Genomic DNA, 21,247 nt, shown 5'->3' with positions numbered 1-21,247 from the left:
AATCCCTCCTCAACAGCACTGTGGGAGCAACTGGACCAGGAGGATTGTGATGATTTAAGAAGTCGTGTCACGACAACATTCTCATGGGCAACTGATGATGGGCATTCTCAAGGATGCACTCATTCTGAAATATTAATTAATTAAAAAAAAACTCTCCTGCTTTTCCACACAACCATGTAATTTATTTTCAAGTCATGGTCATTGAGTTGTAGGGTCATGCAGCACAGAAGCTGGTCCTTTTGGCCAATCATATGCATGCTGACTATTAAACACCTCTCTACACATTCCGTTTAGTTCCTCCCCATTCCCGTCAGCCCCTCCCCCCAATTCTTCTGCCCCATCCCAACTACACTGGGGCAATATTGAACACCAGAGCACCCTACAGGTCTCTTGACCCATAGTATTGTTCTGACCTTATAACCTACTCTGAGATCAATCTAACCCTTCCCTTCTACATAGCCTTAAATTTTTCTATCATCCATGTCCCTAATGTATCTGCCTTTACCACCACCCCTGGCAGGCCGCTCCACACAGCCACCACTCTCTGTGTAAAAACTTACCTTTGACATCCCTCCTTATACTTTTCTCCAATTACCTTAAAATTATGCTCCCTTGTATTGGCCATTTCCAGCATGAGTAAAGGTCGCTGGCTATCGACTCCATCCATGCCTCTTATTATCTTGTACATGTCTATCAAGTCACATCTCATCCTTCTTCATTTCAAAGAGAAAAACCCCAGCTTGCTCTCCCTACCCTCTTAAGACATGCTCTCTAATCCAGGCAGCATCCTGGTAAATCTCCACTGCACCATCTCTGAAGCTTCCACATCCTTCTTACAATGAGGTGACCAGAACTAAACACAATACACCAAGTGTGGTCTAACCAGGGATTTAAGGAGCTGCAACGTTACCCTATGGCTCATGAGCTGAGTCTCCATCTAATGAAGTCCTATATCTGTAGGCCTGCTTAATAACCCTGTCTACTTGCGTGACAACTTTGAGAGATCTGTAGACTTGCATAGCACAGGAGATTGTGCCTGGAAGTCTGGGACTGTACTCATCCCCCAGTCTTGCTGTCAGTGAAACGCTGGGACTGAATTTGTTGGACAGAGATCCTTACTTCAACCCTAAGTGTCGTCTCTTAAAACATCCAATTGAAATGCCAGGGGAACAGAGACTTAGAATTTCAATATGAAATAAGCATTAGTCCCAGAAGGAAAAGTCATTAAAAAAAATAAATTGACTCCATGGAGCATTTTGAGCCAATCAAGTCCATCAAGTGTTATCTCCAAGGGTCCTGCCTAGTCTAATTTCATTCCCCTGCTGGCTCCTGATGCTATTTATTATTCCTTCTTTTTCAAACAGCTATTGAATTCCCTATTTAAATAATTTATGTTTGCTGCATCAACAGCGGTTTTTGGCAGAGATTTTATGATTATAACCACAGTCTGTGTTTAAAAAAAACATTTGAAACATCCTCTTGATTCTAATACATTGTTAGCAGTACAACCGCAATCACCCAACAAAATTATGCACTTAGATTGCACATCGATTTACACTAAGAGCCACTTGAATAAAACAATCTGATAGTGCCCCTGCCCCAGCTCATCTGCTGCTGAAACCCTCATCCTGCTTCAGAGACCTCTCAAGTTGACTATGTTAGAGTACTTTTAACAATCTTCTTCTTTCTACCCATGTAAATTCGAGGCTAATCAAATGCCCAACCCTTCACTTCTATTGTTGAAATCACCACAAACCCCGTTTTCATCTTTATTCAGCCATGCTCAACTTCTGTGGCTTACCAGATCTTACCAGGGTCAGCCTTAGTTCTGCCCAGCCAGGTATAATGTTTACCTGGTTTTGACAAGGTGAAGCAGAGGTTAACTGTTAACACAATTTCTCTTTTCACAAAACTGCACCTGATCCTCACAGTGTTTACAGCTCCTATTATTTTTTTTTAACAATAAACTACCTTCTGTGGATAGTCTATTATGCTTCCTTTGCTCACAGCATTTGCTTGTGATCAACAGATGACTCAATAGCCACAGCTCTGCACACTGTCCTTACACAGCTGGAGACGAGGGATGCTTATGTGAGAATGCTGTCCTTGGACTACAGTTCAGCAATTGACTCTATAATACCCCCCAGGCTTGACAAGAAGCTCAGAAACCTCGGCCTTCACCCTGCCTTGTGCAGCTGGATCCTGGACTTCCTGCCAGTTTGCTGGCAGGTGGTAAGAGTGGGCTCCCTCACATCTGCCCCTCTGACCCTTAACACAGGTGCCCCTTGGGGCTGTGTCCTAAGCCCCCACCTTTACTCTTTGTATTCCCATGACAGTGTCGCCACCCACAGCTTCAATCTGCTAAATAAATTTGCTGACTATACTACATTGATTGCCCCAATGTCAAATAATAATAAGGCAGCCTACAGAGAAGAAGTCATCACCCTGACACAGTGGTATCAAGAAAACAATCTTTCCCTCAATGTCGCAAAAACAAAGGAGCTGGTTATAGACTACTGGAGCAATGGAGACAGGCTAACCCCTATTGACATCAATGGATCTGGGATTGAGAGGGTGAACAGCTTTAAGCTCCTCAGCATACACTTCACTTAGGATCTTACGTGGTCTGTACATACCGGCTGTGTGAAAAAAGCACAACAGTGCCTTTTTCACCTCAGACGGTTGAAGAAGTTTGGTATGGGCCCCCAAATCCTAAGGACTTTCTACAGGGGCACAATTGAGAGCGTCTTGACTGTCTGCATCACTGCCTGGTATGGGAACTGTACTTCCCTCAATCACAGGACTCTATAGAGAGTGGTGCAGACAGCCCAGTGCATCTGTAGATGTGAACTCCCCACTATTCAGGACATTTACAGAGACAGGTGTGTAAAAAGGGCTTGAAGGATCATTGGGGACCCGAGTTGCTCCAACTACAAACAGTTCCAGCTGTTACCATCCAGGAAAAGGTACTGCAGCATAAAAGCCAGGACCAACAGGCTCTGGGAATGATTCTTCCACCAGGCCATCAGACTGATTAATTCATGCTGATACAATTGTATTTATATGTTATATTGACTGTCCTGGTGTACATACTATTTATTACAAATTACTATAAATTGCAGATTGCCCATTTAGACGGAGACATAACGTAAAGACTTTTACTCCTTGTGTATGTGAAGAATAAACTCAATTCAATTCAATTTGACTTGAATGAATGTAGAATGGCATGCTGAGGAACAGGACCTGTTCAGATCATGGAGTCAGCTAAATGGCTTGGATAAAGAAATGGAAGATGATGGTTGCTGAATTTGTGAAGAGATGAAGATGAAGATAGGTTGTGAAGAGAGTTGTAAATTGTGAGGAGAATGTAGGGAGGCTGCAAAGGGATATAGATGAAATAAGTGGCTGGGTAAAAGTCTAGTAAATAGATTATAGTGTTGCAATGTAAAATGGAACATATTGACATAAACAATAAAAGGACAAAATTATGTAAATATTGGGTAACTGAAGAGCTCAAAGTCACAAGGGGGTCTGTATTGAATGCAAACTCTGATAAAAGGTAGTATGGAGGAGTGGTGGGTAATTAGGAAGTTAACAGGATGTTATTGTTTGTGTTGAGGTCATACTCCAGTTATAAAGCCCATTGGTGGGCTGCTTGTAGAGATAGGTAGAAAAGGGTAGCTAGAGAGATAATAAAGATCATAAACAAAAGAGATCTTGCAGATGTTGGAAATCCAGAGTAACAGATACAAAATGCTGGAGGAATGCTGGTCAGGCAGCATCTACTGGGGGAATAAACAGCCAACATTTCAGGCTGAGACCCGTCATGGCCTGAATCATTGATTGTTTATTCCTCTCCATCAATGCTGCCTGAGTTACCGAGTTCCTCCAGTATTTTGTGTGTTCCACTTAGGGATTTGTTTACTAATCTTTCTGTGAAGCCATGGGGGAAGAGCAAGGTCTTAAATTAATACTTCTCACCTGCACACACCATGGAGAAGGGCATGAAGACTACTGAGTTCAGGGAATAGTAATATCTTGAAAGCTATCAACATTAGGAAAGAGGAAGTGTTGACAAACTTTAAGGAACATAAAGGTGGATAGGGCCAGACCTGGGATGTTATGAAAAGTAAGTCAGAGAGCCTTACATCAATGGTGGGAAATGTGCTAAAAGAGTTTCTGAAAGATAGAAATTACTTGCATTTGGAAAGGCAAGGAATGACAGTGGATAGTTAACATGGCTCTGTTTATGGAAATCAAATCCCACAAGCTTGATCCAGTTTTTTGAAAAGGTGTTTAAGAGGACTGATGAGGACTCAATGGTGCACATTGTCTACATAGACTTTAGCAAGGCCTTTGACGTAGTTGTTCATGGTAGACTGATAGAGTATGAGATCATGTGGGATGCAGAGAGAGCTAGCCAATTGGATACAAAATTTGCTTGCTAGAGTGGTTGAGGATGGTTGTTTCTTCCAGACTGATTCTTGTGTGTCATAGGGATCTGTGCTAGGTTCCCGTTGTTTGCTATCTATATGGATAATTTGGATGAGAATATAGATGGTATGATAAGTAAGTTTGCAGATGACACCAAAATTGGCAGTATAGTGGCCAGATAGTTGTTTAATGCTGCAACAGGATTTAGGTCAACTGGGATGATGGGAAAGAATAATTGTTATAATTTAATTCAGACAAGCGCAAAATGATGCATTTTGGAAAGTTAAATTTTGGCCCTGATGAGTGTCTTTGCACTGTGAAACATAGAGGTGTGAGTACATTGTTCTCTGAAAGTGACAATGCCAGTCGACAAGGTGGTGAAGAATGTGTATTGCATGCTTTCCTTCACTGGCTGACACACTGAGTATAAGAGCTGGGATGTCACGTAAGAGTTCTATAAATCGATCGGGCTACACTTGGAGTACTGAGTGCAGTTCTGGTAACCACACTCCAGTAAAGATGTGATTCGAGTGGAAAAGGTGCAGAAAAGATTCACTAAAATGCTGCCTTGACTGGAGGGCTTGAGGTAAAAGGAGAGAATGGAAATGCTGGGACTGACTTCCCTGTAACTAAGGGCACTAAATGGTGACATTATAGAAATCTGTAAAATGACGATGGGCAAAGACAGAATAGAAAGACAGTCTTTTCCCCAAAGTAGGGGAGCCTAAATCAAGAGGGCATGAGTTTAAGGTGTGAGGGGTAAGATTTAAAGGGGGTCTGATGCTGGTCGGCATTTGGAACAAACTACCAGAGGGATTGATGGAGGTGGATATAATTGTTCCATCTTTGGAATTCTTTATCCAAATAAAAGTCATTGAACATACAATTAAATAACCTAGGACAGAAGAAGGCCACTAAACCCTCAATCTTGCTCCCCAAGCAGCAGTGGAAACTATCTTTGAAAATTGATAAAGCAAAAATAGATACATACATGATAAACAGGGGTGGGTTAGTAAGTCAGAATGCAAAGTTGAATTTATAATCTTATCTTCTATGATCTTGTTAAACACCTTACAGGGCATGAGGGATGAGGTGACCACACCTAATTCATATGGTTTACATATGCCTTTTGTGGTTGTGCTCCACCTGTTGCTGACTATTTAAAGCACCCACACCTACTGTAGACAAATATCATCATCTGACGAGAACAGTGAATTAAAATGATGGTAGTGAGATCCTGGCAGAACATCAACAGCAAATTCATCAGGTAATTTCTAGATTTTACACAATGTGTAGTCTTAAAATTGACACACCACTTTCTGGGAACGGGCAAGCTGCTAGTTTACATTGCAGCTCTGAAGTTCTGGCACTGGTTTTCCAATGGAGAACAAGGCTAGGGTCTGTATTGCTGAAATAGCTGTCAGAATATTGTACAGTGTGCTGGATGGCACACTAGTTGAACTCTCAGGAGTGGTAGGCTGCAGTGGTTATCCTTTCATAAAATGACAGACAGCAAGTGAGAGATAAAAATAACCGTCTGAAACTCTTCTTCACTCTCTTATTGAAATTACCTCATCAATGGTCAGAGGATGCTGCACAACACAAATACTCAAGCACTTTACAAAGATAAAATATCTGGCTTTGAGTAATCTCTGCAAATGCCAAGATTATTTACAAATCCTTTTTTTTCCCTTTTGATGCTCCAGGGACAGAGAGTACTTGCAGGGGTTTTACTAAAACAAGACATGCCCAGGTCAATCTTGTCAGCCTTCATTATCTGCTTTGTTTTCTCTGTGCAAAGATTCAAGTCCATTCATTGTATCAGTTGTGCCTATCGGATCACTTATTTCGAGACATGATCTTAACAATATCTCGAACTGTTGACTGGTTATATATTTTATGCTGGGATAACTACAGGACGAGCGATGAATATTTCCTGGGTTTATTTGTGTCGGATTAATTTACATGGACACCGCAAATTGAAAGGTTATATAAACAAAGAGACTAACACAACAGAAGGACAAATCTGGAGCACATTATCAAGTGTTAGGCTGTCAGAGACACTGTGGTAACAGCCCTAGGGAGTGATTGTAGCACAGCACTGATAGAGTGTTGGGAAAGCTCATTATTAACATCCTCTGTATTGTGCAGCATGGGAGTAAATAGAGAGTAGAAAGAAACCGCAGCAAAAACATATCAATGTGTCATAAATTATAGAGGATCTGGAGAAAGGCCAGAAAGGTAGCAGTGGGAACTGGGATCGCATTATACTTAATCTGAATCCGACAATCTGCAGCCAAACTTTCTTGTTGAGCGTATCTGTGCATCGATCACACTAATGATATTTAAACTCTATGACCAAGTAGAAAAATGGGAAATGCAGTGCGGCGCGGCCCTGTAGCAGTTGGCACATTCGCTTTACACTGACCAGGGTTCGATTCCCTGCCACTCTCTGTAAGGAGTTTGTACGTTCTCCCTGTGACTGGGTAGTTGGGTTAGGGTTACTGAGTTGTAAGCATACTATGTGGGCTGCCTGGATTAGAGGGCATTAGATAGCAAGAGGCTGGACAAACTTGCGTTGTTTTCCCTAGAGCGGTGAAGTCTGAGAAGAGATCTGATAGAGGTATATAAGACTATGAACAGCTTAAATAAAGTAGAAAGACAGTATCTTTTGCTAGGGTTAAGATGTCTAATACCAGAGGGCATCTTTTTAAGGTGAAAGGGAATAAATTCAAAGGAGTTGTGAGGTGCAAGTTTTTTATATACAGAGAGTGGTGGGTGCCTGAGGTGATGGGAGTAGAAAATACATTAGAGGCTTTTAAGGGATGTTTGCATAGGCACATGAATATGAGGGAAATGGAAAGTCATGTACATTTTGAAGGCAGAAGGGATTAGTTAAGTCGGCCATTCCATTACTAATTTACGCAAACACAAGGAAATCTGCAGATGCTGGAAATTCAAGCAACACACACAAAATGCTGGTGGAACGCAGCAGGCCAGGCAGCATCTATAGGAAGAAGTACAGTCGACGTTTTGGGCCGAGACCCTTCGTCAGGACTAACTGAAAGAAAAGATCATTGGTTTGATGCAACATTGTGGGCCAAATGGCCTGCTCCTGTGCTGTACTGTTCTACGTTGGCACTGGAAAAGTGGTGACTCATACTTACAGGCTGCCTCAAGTATGATCTTTGACCCTTGTTGGTCATTGACGCAAAACGACACATGCCACTATGCTCCGTCATTTTTAATGAACATGTGACAAATAAAGCTAATCTTTATATATTGAGCACAAAAAGCAACATAAACCATAGTAGCTTATGGTTTGTACATTGGATTTGTGGGAAAATATGCTACAAAATTGGTTAAAGCTCAGTGGGCTACTAATTGGGATGCTAGATTTATTTTCACCATAATGTGATCAGCTTGCAGAGCTTAGGGTACAAGCCTATTGCTATAGTCATTTCATACCTGATGGAGTTGTTCGCTGCATCTGGGTCCTTTGCTGAAACGACTTGGATAGTGGTTCCGATCGTGACATCTTCGTACACCTCCACCATGTAGGAGGGAGAATCAAACTGTGGAGGCTCATCCACATCCTCAACTGTCAGACGCACCCTGGCTGTATCTCGGAACGGACCAAAGTTCAGAAAGCGAAGATCCAGGTGGGTGTTGGTACCCTCCACAACCAACATATAGCTGTCCTTGGTTTCAAAATCTAATGGCTGGAATTAAGAGATAAGCAATCACATTAGGTATTCATTCACTGAAATCCCGACATCACCCAATATGGAAGGAAGTCATTCAGCTTATAGTGATCATGACAACTCTTTGAAGGTGCAATCCAATTATAGCCTCTCTCTCATCCTCCAAAGCTCTATAAACCTCTCCATTTCAGCTATTATCCAATTGGTTCCTGAAAGTTATCCTTGAATACACTTTCACTGGCAACACACACAAAACGTTGGAGGAACTCAGCAGGCCAGGCAGCATCTATGGAAAAAAGTAGAATTGAGGTTTTGGGCTGAAACCTTTGGCAGGAGACATGAAATTTTCTTATTACCTTGGGTCTTTGTCATTAATACTCATGCCACTGAGTTAGAATTGGCAAACCTCAAAATAATTTCACATACAAATTTTTATCTACAAAGTATATAGACAGGGTAGATAGTGGAAACATTTTTACATAGCAAAACCAGAGACTATAAGGGTAGGTTAGGGGCCAATAGTTTTGGAGGGGACCCAAAGAAGACTTTCACCAAGAGGGTGGTTGCAATCTAGACTGCATTGCCTAAGTGCATGGTAGAAGCAAATACTTTCACAATATTTAAGAAACTTCTAAACTATTGGAGGGGGATACACAATGCCCTACAAGACATCTTTAAATGTGAAATACCCTTGGAGAGTAAGACCATATATTTTGGATATATACCTCAAGAATGGTTGAAAAGAGATAAATATTTAATGAATATACTGTTGGTGGCTGGTAAAAAGACTCTTACTAGGAAATGGTTATCACAGCTTTAAATACATGGATGGAAATTACAATGGACATTTACAAAATGGAGAAGATAACAGCATCTGTTAATCATAAGCTGGAACAATTTGATTCATACTGGGAAAAATGGTTTAACTACATAATGCCTCATAGGCCTGATTTTATTCTCACAAATCAATGAATCTGTTGTAAAAAAAAGATCACTCCCTACTTGTACATAGTTCTTTCCTTTTGCTTGTTTTTTCTTTCCACTCTTTTCTATAAGTGTATACCCCAGATAAATACTTTGTGGAGATTTTGTGATAGATATGATTACATGATGTATATGTACAATGTCTGAAATACATCTTATGGAAATGTTTGTTTGATGAACTTCAATAAAAAAATAAATTACAAAAAAAAAGAAATTTCTAAACAAACACTTGTGCCAAGGCATTGAAGGTTATGGACAGGATGACAGTGGATGACACAAGTATGGGTAGTCCCTTGATGGTTGTCAATGACATGGTGAACCAGAGAAACTGTATCTGTCTTGTGTGGCTCAATGAATGTATGTTGATTAAAATGCTCCCTAATCTTTTCTTAAGAGAAAATGACAAATTTTCTACAACCTTTTTAGATATTATTATCTTATCCAGTCCCTCATTCTCTCGGTACCATTCTAATAAATCTCCTCTGTCCTTTCATTGCTAAAGTAAACAGTAAGCAAGGAAGGTCTCCTTCAGAAACAGGGCCTGGATGCCCATTCTTGCACAGTTCTGCGCAGGCTACAGAAGACTTGAGCTGAATAACCTCCCTCCAAGCAATACCATTCTGTATGCTGGATGTGGATCATAGATGTGAAAGGTAACAATATTGCTTCGCTTTCTCTTTGCAATGAAGCGGTCAATGATTTTAGTGAAATTCCCCTGTCTGTTTAACTTGACATGTGCACAGAGCTGTGTTTGTTTATTTTCTCACTTTATAAACAGATGGGTTGCAAGGTATTAGTTATGCTTAGTGAGTTTTGGGAATTCGAGTTAGAAAAATAATGGACAGGACTTTGCACTCGAGTCATGTAAGCTTGCTAATGGCAAATGGCTATAAAGTCATGTAACATAAAGATGTAACCCTGAGGTCCAGGAATACATCTCTATGTTAGATATTACATTGCAGCTATTTGCCTTCAAAATAGGGAGGTGACTTAAAATCTAAAGACGCAATTCAAAAAACAGGTAAAACACAGGTGATATTTTCATTGAGATAATTTGGACTCCAGTACTTCAAAGTTGCAGAGGTAATTTATTGATAGAATATTTTTAAGAGTTTTTATGTTCTATAATTTGCCATTGATTCATTACATGGCCGGGAAATTCAGGTGGAAATTGCACTGTTTCTTCAGAGCTCTGTGCTGAAAGTTATTTGTTTCTGAACAGAACATGCTTGTGAGGATTGATGGGTTGGATCATGCAAGTATAGAAATTTGACTGGTTAACTCCAATCACAAAAGTACCTTTGCAGCAAAGAGGCCTGAGATGTACATGTGATGACATCATATCCTGTTGCTCATAAAATTGAGTCAGATTATAAGCAGCGCGTATCATTGGTCATTCCAAGAACAGTCACCAACTCACTGTAGCAACACCATTTAAAGGGTCTTCTTGGAGCAGGTCCTAGCCCTGCAGTGGCAACATGTCCTGGGTAAGCTCTTTTAATTTTCTTTAACTCGCTTACTCCCACCACAAGCCCCTTCACCATTATTAGTTTATTATTGTCAAGTGTACTGAGGTACAATGAAAAACTTGGCATGCCATCCAAACTCATCACGCCATACATAAGTGCATCGAGATAGCAAAAAGAAAAAAAGAATGAAGAATATAGTAACACAAGAGATTTGGCAGACGGTGGAAATCTAGAGCAACATCCCCAAAATGCTGGAGGAATTCGGCAGGTGAGGCAGCATCTATGGAAGGGAATAAACAGTCAACATTGTGGAGTGAGAACCTTCACTGGGACTGTAGAATACTGTGTTGCAGCTGCATTGAAAGTGCTGTGGAGATAAGCAAACAAAGTACAAAGGCCATGACAAAGTGGACAGGGAGATCAAGGATCTATCTTCAGCAATGTGAGAAATCTATTCAAGAGTCTGATATCTTTTTTTTCAGAAATCTACAGCACATCACAGGCCCTTCGGCCCACAATGTTGTGCCAACCATCTAACCTACTCTAGAAACTGCCCAGAATTACTCTACCGCATAGCCCTCTATTTTCCTAAGCTCCTTGTACCTATCCAAGAGTCTCTTAAAAGACCCTATCGCATCCGCCTTTACCACCGTCACTGGCAGTGCATTCCACACACCCACCACTCTCTGTGTAAAAACCTTACTTCTGACATCCCCCTTGTACCTACTTCCAAGCACCTTAAAACTATGCCCCCTTGTGTTAGCCATTTCAGCCCTGGGGAAAAAGCTTCTGGCTATCCACATTGTCAATGCCTCTCATCATCTTATACACCTCTATCAGATCACCTCTCATCCTCTGTCGCTCCAAGGAGAAAAGGCCGAGTTCACTCAACCTATTCTCATAAGTCATGCTCTCCAATCCAGGCACCATCCTTGTAAATCTCCTCCGCTCTCTCTCTATAGTATATATCATCGGGAAAGAAGGTTTTCTTGTAGAACCTCACTGAGCCATGATTTCCAAATCCGTGTCTCCAGCCCCAGAGGCTGATTCCTGGACATGTCATGGAAGTCCCTGATCTCCGTACCCAGGGTGTGATTTATGCACCACTTTCTCGCAATGTCCCGGTTTGAGGCCAGATCCCTTCACTTTCACAAGGCCTAAACACACTTCCAACAGGAAGCTACTAACTTTCTTCAAAAATTCCACTTGGTGCCCCCTTCCTCCTTCACCCCCAAGGAGCAAATCTCTAAGCCTGCATTCCTCATAAGTATAACTGAATTAGGGCATTTCTTTTTGTACCGACAGAGAATGAGTGGTGACTTGATGGAAGTGTATAAGATCATGAGAAGCATAGATAAAATGGACAGCCAGTGTCTTTTTCTCAGGACGGTAGATTGTCCCTTTCTTTAATTCTTTCTTCACTTTCTTTAATTCTTGCTTTCCATGTCACAATTTCACAAAGACGTTTTGCCCATGAGGCTCAATTTATTTACTTCAGTTCTCCATGATATCACCCTTCTCTGCAAACTTCTCTGGCTCTATCAACTTCAGAAATTGCTATATTCTTCTGATTCCGACCACCGTCAATCACTGCCCCATGCCTCGACCAAGTCCCTGGTCTCTCCACTGCATGAGCCCCAATGGACACAGTGCAACTCACTACTACAATGCTTAAATTTTAAAAATTTCATTCTTATGAAGCAGGTTAAGATGTTTCACTGGGTTACAGGTGTCACATCAGAGTAAGTTGCCGACAGCAAGCTGAGATGAGAAGCCGTTGGGGAGAAATTTGTAAATATGAAAGGCACAGCACGTCAGAGCTCCAGACTCTGCCACCCCTCTGTAATGTACTGAGTTCCCTTTGGCAAAATCCTTACCTCCTTTAAGGTGATGATCCCGACTTGGTTACTTTCATCTGTGATGATCTCGAATACGTTCATCCCATCGCCATTGATGAAGCTGTAGCTCAATTCTGCATTTTGCCCCTCATCTGCGTCCTTTGCTAGAATTCTTCCCACTGCCGAGCCAACCAAAGCTGTCTCCATCACGTTCATCTGGTACAGCTCTGTGCCAGGGCAAAATGACACACGTAGATGCAAATTGTTAAGGTCAAAGATTTGCTCTTCAAATTGTAAACCTTTATTGTCTAGTCAAGGATCCTTGGCTTCACTACAATGCTTGATGCAGATTTCTGTGCCTACAATTTGGGCTTCTTATTTTATGAGGAAGTACCCATTAAAGTAACGGGCCATTAGCATTTGGCACTAAATGATGAGATGCAATCATGTTGTACTTATGGAGGGAACCTCTGTTCCTCTGCTTGTTAAGTTCCAGGAAGCTAATGTTTATAATAGAACTGAAACCTAATTTGGGGGAACAGGAGCTGGACAGTGAGCTGGTGATGGTAGGAGGTCTCCCCCCAGTGGCACTAGAGGAAATCTATCATTTTCATCCTCCAAAAATTAACAACACATCTAAAACTTCAAAGGTTAGCCTTTCTAAAGTACTGTGATTTTTTTTTTAAAAACTGCTTTCAACTGTTGTGCATCTTCCTGGAGCACTTTGGGATGTTTAGAGACACACTGAGGCTGAAACTTGATGGGAACGGCTGGCAGTTAAATAGCAAACAGCTTGTGCATCCAAGCCATGAGAGATACAAAGTACAGGGTTCCCATGTGAACACAGAACCACTGGCGAATATCTGATCGTATTCTGATGCTGGATTCCTGATGGAGTTTAGCATTGCGACATTAATGCTTCATTTTCTCAGCGCGCACACCAAGGAATTGGCTTGCTGTAATTGCAGCAGGTTGGACTTGGCACTGGAAGAGCCTTATAAACACAAGAGATTCTGTAGATGCTGGAAGTCCAGAACAATGTACACAAATGGCTGGAGGAACTCAGCAGGTCAGGCATGGAAATGAATAAACAGTTGACGTTTCGGGCCAAAGCGCCTTCTGTACTGGAAAGGAAGGGTGGGGGTTGGGGAAGGAGGACTTGCTAGAAGGTAATAGATGAAGCCAGGTGGATGGGAAGAGTAGAGGGCTGGAGAAGGAGGAATCTGAGAGCAGAGGGGAGTAGACCACGGGAGAAAGGGAAGAAGGAGAGGCACCAGAGGGAGGTGATAGGCAGGTGAGGAGAAGAGGTAAGCAACCAGAGTGGGGAATAGGTCCTCCTTCCCCACTTCCACCTTTCAAGTTCCTGCTGACCTGCTGAGTTCCTCCACCATTCTGTGTGAGTTCACCGGAACAGCTTTAACTTGAACGTGGAAGAACAACTGTTCGGGAGCAATGTTACCATGAGATAATTCACTATTTTAAAAAATTAATTGAATGTACTTTAAGATAATTTTAAAAAGTTCTCTTATTGGACTTTAGTAGATTTTTCATGTTTTTGAATGAAAAGCAATTATTCATTAACACACTCTACCTCCAAGCCAATTTTGTATCCACTTTGTCGACTCACCCGGTACTCCAATCTTCCAGACCAGCCTACCTCAAGGGACTTTGACAAAAGGCCTTACTAAAGTCTATATAGACCTGCCCTCCTTAGTCATAAGATGAGATACAAGACATAAGAGCAAAATTAATCCATTCAGCCCATTAAGTCTGCTCTGCCTTGGCCATCTGATCCAAAAGCACTATCAAATTTTTGAGACACATTTGGCACATTTGATGTCACATCTGATATTGTGGTACGTTGGGTTTCAGAGCTGCTTTTTTTTCTGAATGGAATTTATTCTTGTTCTGGTATTACCATTCGAAACTGAACAGGATCGGGAAGGAAGTTGGCACTGCAACGGTAGCTTGTCCCTGCCAGAAAGTTCTAGCCCAGTATAAATGTGAAGTGTTCTTATTTTAAGATAAGTATTTTCTTATCCAGAGGAAGTTAAGGAGAAAAGCAAGGCAATAGTGAGCAAGAGCAAAACGGATGATTTGATAATCAGAGAATGAGGAGGGATGAGATAGGGCAAATCTTAGAGTCAGAGTTGGGGGAACATGGCAGAAAGAAAAACCAAGGGCTATATCTGAATATACAGTACATTCAGCTCTTGTAACTAGATCGATGAATTAATGGTATGAATAGAAGGAAATAAGAATGATCTAGTAGCCCTCATGGATACAAGTTGCAAAATGACTTTGGTTGTTGTTGATTTGGGAAAAAAAGCATGTCATGTAAGTAGGAGCAATGAGGGTCTTTTTGCTGTAGTACTGAGTAATAAGTAAATGTTAATTGGTGATCCGATAGCTGAGGGACCTTTTAGTTACCAAAATATGATAGAATTTGAAATGAAATATGAAACTAATTTAGGTCAATTTGAAACAAGAATCTAAAATATGAATAAAGCAAGCTGTAAGGGAAAGAGGCAGAAGTCAGCTATGGTAGATTGGTGTGACAAAAAATAAGTAATTTTCACATAAAACATCGGCACATGATTTATAATTAATATATATTCCTTTAAGGCAATAACTAAAGCTGAGAAAAGTGATAACAGCAGCGACTTTCAATGGACGTTAAACCAAGCTATAGATAAAAACAAAAGACATTGCCAAAGCAGCAATAAAGCTTTGGATTCGGAACATATCAGAATTCAGGAAAGAATGACCAAAGAGAATGGAAAGTTGAATAGGAGAATGATCTAGTGAGAATGATAAAAGCAGATGTAAACTTTTGCAGAGGTATTTAAAAAGAACAAGGTTGGCTCCTCTTAATGTTGGCCTATTATAATCTGAGACAGGACAAATTACTTCTTGGAATAGAAAACATCAGAGAACTTATTTAAGGCAGAGACAGATAGGTTCTTGATTATCCAGGGCATCAAAGGGTATGGGGAGAAGGCAGGGGAGTGGGGATGACTGGAAGAATTGGATCAGCCTATGATTGAATGGTGAAACAGACTTGATGGGCCGAATGGCCCACTTCTGCTCCTATGTCTTATGTTCTTAACTTACATTTTGCAGTTTTTTCTTCAATTTAAGAAAACCAAATTCAGAATGAGCATAAAATAACATTTAGAATCACCACCATCAAGTAGTCACAGGAACAATATTAGGAATATGCTTTGTCCAAATAGGTTGACCAAAGTAAAAATAAATATCCAGAACTTAATGTGATTGAAATTGCTTACCAGCTAACAGCATAGATATAAACAAACACAGTAAGACGGGAGATTCTTAACAGGGCAGGAGAGTGGGCAAAACACATTAGTATGGAGATTTATATACTCCTGACAAACAGAGTCAAAGTTCTTCATATAAGCTAAAAGCTCCTTCCTTATTTGCCATTAACTCATTTTCTAGTACTATATTCTAAGACACTTTAAAATTTATTAAGGGGAAGTGAAATACAAGAGGAGACCAAGTAAAATGCAAAAGCCATCACAGAACCGAAATGGCAGTTCTGGACCAAAGCCAAATCACTGAAGATTGCTCCATAGCTGTGGTGGGGCTTGAGTGCTATCACTTCCTACCAAGTGAAACCAGGTGACAAAGGTGACCACGAGGTTTTGCTCCCAGATGAGCTCAATGCCTTTTACGTTTGCCTTGACCGTTAAAATGTGGAGGCACCTTCACAAGCCCCCACAGCGCCCAAAGACCCTGTGATTTCAGTCTCTGGGGCTGATGTGAGAGCATCCTTCAGATGAACCCATGGAAAGCATCCGGCCCAGATGGCCAAGTACTAAACACCTGTGCTGATCACTGATATCTTCAACCTCTTGCTCTGGCAGTCTGAGGTACCCACCTACTTCAGGCAGACTTCAATTATACCAGTGCTTAAGAAGAACATGGTAATCTGCCTCAAAGGCTATCGTCCAGTAGCACTTGCATCCACTGTGATAAAATCCTTTGACAGACTGGTGATGGAACATATCAACTTCTGCCTGAGAATTGACTCGGATCCAGTCTAATTTGCCTACCATCACAACATGTCAATGATAAATACCATTTTATAGGCTCTTCACTCAGCCCTGGAACACCTGGATGGCGAAGTTGGATACATTAGGATGCTCTTCATTAACTACAGCACAGCATTCAATACAATTATCCCCTCAAAACTAATCAATAAGCTGCGAGACCTAGGCTTCAATGCCTCCTTGTGCAAACAGATCCTCGATTTCCTCACTCGTAGATCCAAGTCAGTTCAGATTGCCAACAACATCTCCTCCACAATCACCATCAGTACAGGTGCACCACAAGGCTGTGTGCTTAGCGCCCCTGCTCTATACTTACGGCTGTGAGGATAAGCACAGCTCCAAAGCCATATTTAAGTTTACTGATGACATCACTGTTGTTGGCCGAATCAAAGGTGGTGACGAATCAGCATATTGAAAATCTGGCTGAGTGGTGCTATAGCAACAATCAATGTCAGAAAGACCAAAGAGCTGATTAATGGCTTCAGGAGAAGGAAATCAGAGGTCCATGAGTCAGTCCTCATTTGAAGATCAGAGGTGGAGAGGGTCAGTGTTATCATTTCAGAGGATCTGTCCTGGGTCCAGCACCCAAGTGCTGTAATGAAGAAAGCATGGCAGTTCCTCTATTTTCTTATAAGTTTGCAAAGACTCAATATGTCATCTAAAACTTCGACAAACTTCTATGGATGTGTAGTGGAGAGTATATAGACTGATTGCCTCACAACCTGGTATGGACACAAATGCCCTTGCGCAGAAAAGCCCACCAAAAAAATAGTCCATCAAGGGTAAAGCCCTCCCCACATCTACATGGAGCACTGTTGCAGCCAAACAGCATCCACCTTCAAGGTCCCCCACCAGCTAGGCCAGGCTCTGTTCTCACTGCTACCATTGGGAAAGAAGTACAGAAGCCTCAGGACTCAAACCACCAGGTTCAGGAACAATTATTACCTCTTAACTATCATGTTCTTGAATCAGAGGGGATAACCTCACTCACCCCATCACTGAACTGTTCCCACAACCTATGGACTCACTTTCAAGGACTCTTCATCTCATGTTCTTGATTTTTATTGCTAATTTATTTATTATTATTATGATTATTGTACTTTTATTTTTTTCTCAGTTCAAGCTGGTAAAACCTGATGTACAGGGATAGCATGCAAACTCATTCCTCAGTTGCTAGGAACTTTTGAACTATTCAAGTGGTGCTTAGTATTGTCTCTTTCTAGAGATTTACATAAATATTGCTGTTTAGGCCTAATTGTTGAACGCAATTGCGTAGTGACTTTGGGATGATACCAACATCCCAATTATGACTGGGATACCCTGTTCACATCCCTTAGTCTTTCAATTTCCTCTTTCATTTCTGCAAATTTCTGGTGTTTTTCACTTATTGATTTCTGTATGTCATGTGCGTTTGGATTGGATATATCTATTAAATAAGTTGTTCTTGTTTGTTTAGCCTGTAATATGATATTTGGACAGTCATTATGAATTATGGATTGGTTGTATAATGATTTGTAGTACACTGACTCTGAAACTGTGTTGGGCTTGTATTTATAGAAAGGTAAGATGTCTTTTATGGGTTTGTATTTTAAAGCAAGAGTTTGGTGAATGGTGCTTGTCATTTGATTGTGCCTGAGTAAGTAATCAGATTGAGTTAAACTGTTGCAGGATCCTGTAACGTGTTGGATTATTTCTGGTTTCTCTTCGGACTCTCTACATTTATCATCTTGAATTTGTTGGTCTTTTATTATGTACTTTAGACAATTTTTTTTTGTGTTAACCATCAGGTCCTGTATCGTTACAAGAAAACCCACCGTTTCTGGGAAGATGGCTCCAACTCCGAGCCAGGTGTTTGACGCTTTCCAGTTGACAACTAGTCTCCTCAGATTGTGGGGATGTCTTCCATGAAGGGTCATGCTCTTCCATTGGTTAAATTTTTCTTCAATAGTGATAGATTCTTCATTTTTCTGTATTGTGCTTTCATTTAAGATTAGTGTTGCTTACTTCTGATCAGAATTGCATTTGCTCATGTGGAGTGCTAAATCCTGTTTTCATTGATGAAAATCTATCCTTAGAAGTTTTATCTGACTGTCGTGTAAATTGTTTTTTGTCTGTTATTTCTCTTCCTCCTTCTGTCCTTGGTAGTGTTAATCTAAGTGTCTGTAGAATCTAAAATTTGTCATTTCAGTTCTCATTTTTTCTTTGAAAATTTTCCAGATCAGTTTCAGACCAAGATGTTATACCATATGAATATGTTAATATGAGTTTAGCGAAAGAGTTTATGGCCTCTGTAATTATTTTTACTATTGAGCTCTGTTTGTCATATTTTCTTAAACCTTTAAGTAAATTCTGCCGTAGGTTTTCCCCTTATTGCACTATGGTCTATTTTCTTAGCTTGCTGATATCCCAGATACTTGTATGTTTCATATTCACCCATCGGTTATGTTGCATCCTGCTGCTCTGTTTTGTGTTCTATTAACTCTAAAGCAGCTTTCTTTATGTTTAATGTTTTGCACTTATCTAGTCCAAAATTCATGTTTATAGCTTTAGAAAATAGTTGTACTATTTGAATTAATTGCTTTAACTTTGCTGATGAAGGCATGTATAATTTCAAGTCATTCTTGTATAGAAAGTGTGTCGACATATAAATCATTTGATTGTTTCTGATTTCCTAACCTCTTCTCGTCCTGTTCAGTAAATTAGAGAGTGGGTTTAAAGCTAGACAAAGCCATAGTGGACTTAGAGAGTTGCTCTGGGAAATGCCTCAGTTTACTTTGATAACAGTAGTTGTCCTTTTTTGCGCACACACGAGGAAATCTGCAGAGGCTGTAAATTCAAGCAACACACACAAAATGCTGGTGGAACGCAGCAGGCCAGGCAGCATCTATAGGACTCACGTCAGTCCTGACGAAGGGTCTCGGCCCGAAACGTCGACTGTACTTCTTCCTATAGATGCTGCCTGGCCTGCTGCGTTCCACCAGCACTTTGTGTGTGTTGTCCTTTTCTGGTTGTTATGCCAATGCTTTTTCAGATGTTACAGGAATTTTACAATTTATTATTATTATTTCTTTTTTTCTTTCTTTTTGTATTTGCACAGTTTGTTGTCTTTTGCACATTAGTTTGTCCTTCCTGTTGGGTATGGTCTTTCATTGCTTTTATTTACTCTGAATGCCCACAAGAAAACAATTCTCAGGGTTGTATATGGTGACATATATATTCTATGATAATAAATTTACTTCATAGTTTATTTGTACTTTGTACTTGGTAAGTGGTTTATCCTGTTGGGGGAATGTGATGTCAGTAGCTAGAGTTCAGTTATGACTCGAGCTAATGGAAAGTGACCTCTTGCATCACCTGTGTTGATAAAGTAGCACCGTGTCCTATTGCAGAGGAAGGCTGATAACTAATAGCCAGCTAGTTGTCAGAAGGGCTGGGGTAAGACTTCACTGACCAGCCTGATTGTAATAACTGACTTTATGGTACAAATATCATTTACTTCAGAAGATTTGAGGAACAATAATGTGTCTGTAGGGCAAAAAGAAATAGACTGATGTGTTGATAGGGTGAATTATTATGGATGAAAATTTTTGTGGATTACAATTAACAGCAAAACATTTTGTAAATTCAGCATGGAACCTCAAACCAATAAGCATTTTCTCATTAGAGAACCATTGATCCAAATAAGAGCTGTACTTACTTTGAGGGAATCTTGGAGGATTGTCATTGACATCTGTCAGGGTGATGTTTACAGTTGTTGTGCCTGATAATCCGCCCATTTGTCCACCCATGTCCTTGGCTTGCACCACCACAAGGTATTCATCCTTTATCTCTCTGTCCATATATGGTAAAGCTGTCCTGATGATGCCTGGGGAAGACAGACGGACATTGTTTCACTACTAAAAACAACCAGCAGAGGGCACCCTTACTGCTTCAGGGAAGCAGTGGATTATCAACAGTTCAGAGGATAAATTCACTTCAATTTAGTTCGGCAAACCTTGAGAACTGCTATCAAATTGACAATTATCAGTAACACTGCGATAAAAGTCTCAGAAATGTTTAAAATTTTAAGAAGTGTCAAATATGGAAGCTATTGCGCTGCTGACAGGGATTTGCTGGTTTGCCTTATGGTCCAGTTAGAATGGTAGCATATCGATTATATCGTACGGAGACTTGAATTGCTGATGATGAGATGTCCTACACTAGAGCATGTGGGGAACTTAAAATCATTGAGTTAAAGCAATCTTGAACTAAAATGCTTGTGTCTGCAATACTGACCTGTTGTGGTAAAACCACTGTGGTAAATAACCCGTTGTTCTTTCTTAGTCTGGCTAAAACAACTTCAGCCTTACAGAAATGTGGCTGACTCTAACCTCTGAGAGGTCTTTGGAATAGGAATCGGAACTGAAAATGGTTTATTATTGTCACATGTACCGAGGTGTAGTGAAAAGCTCGTCTTGCATACAGATCAAATCATTACACCGTGCATTGAGCTAGAAGAGGATAAATAGTAACAATGCAGAATAAAGGGTAAAAGTTTTCGAAAAAGGGCAGGGCAGGTAAATGATAAAGTGCATAATCATAATGAGCCAGATTGGGAGGCCAAGAGTCCTTCTTATTGTACAAGAGGTCCGTTACAGTTTGATTACAGTGGGAGAGAAGCTGTCCATAATACTGGTGGTACATGCTTTTGTATCTTCTTTTGTGTCTTTCAGCTGTTTGTATCTTCTGCCTGCTGGGAGAGG

At 40.6% G+C, this 21,247-nt stretch overlaps 1 protein-coding gene across 3 annotated transcripts in view; it reads right to left on the bottom strand.

The window, feature by feature from the left end:
* LOC140713771 (cadherin-20-like) overlaps positions 1–21,247 on the bottom strand; it is a 183,597-nt gene that overhangs the window by 34,918 nt on the left and 127,432 nt on the right. For all 3 annotated transcript variants that reach the window (XM_073024277.1, XM_073024280.1, XM_073024278.1), the window contains exons 5-7: positions 20,203–20,370; positions 12,469–12,656; positions 7,903–8,156 (exon numbers count right to left, since the gene is read on the bottom strand). In XM_073024277.1, the coding sequence (XP_072880378.1) occupies positions 7,903–8,156; positions 12,469–12,656; positions 20,203–20,370 (610 nt within the window). The remainder of the gene's footprint in view (positions 1–7,902; positions 8,157–12,468; positions 12,657–20,202; positions 20,371–21,247) is intronic.

This window comes from Hemitrygon akajei, chromosome 20 (assembly GCF_048418815.1).
Source record: "Hemitrygon akajei chromosome 20, sHemAka1.3, whole genome shotgun sequence".
NCBI lineage: Eukaryota > Metazoa > Chordata > Chondrichthyes > Myliobatiformes > Dasyatidae > Hemitrygon > Hemitrygon akajei.
This window is presented reverse-complemented; position numbering and strand designations above follow the sequence as displayed.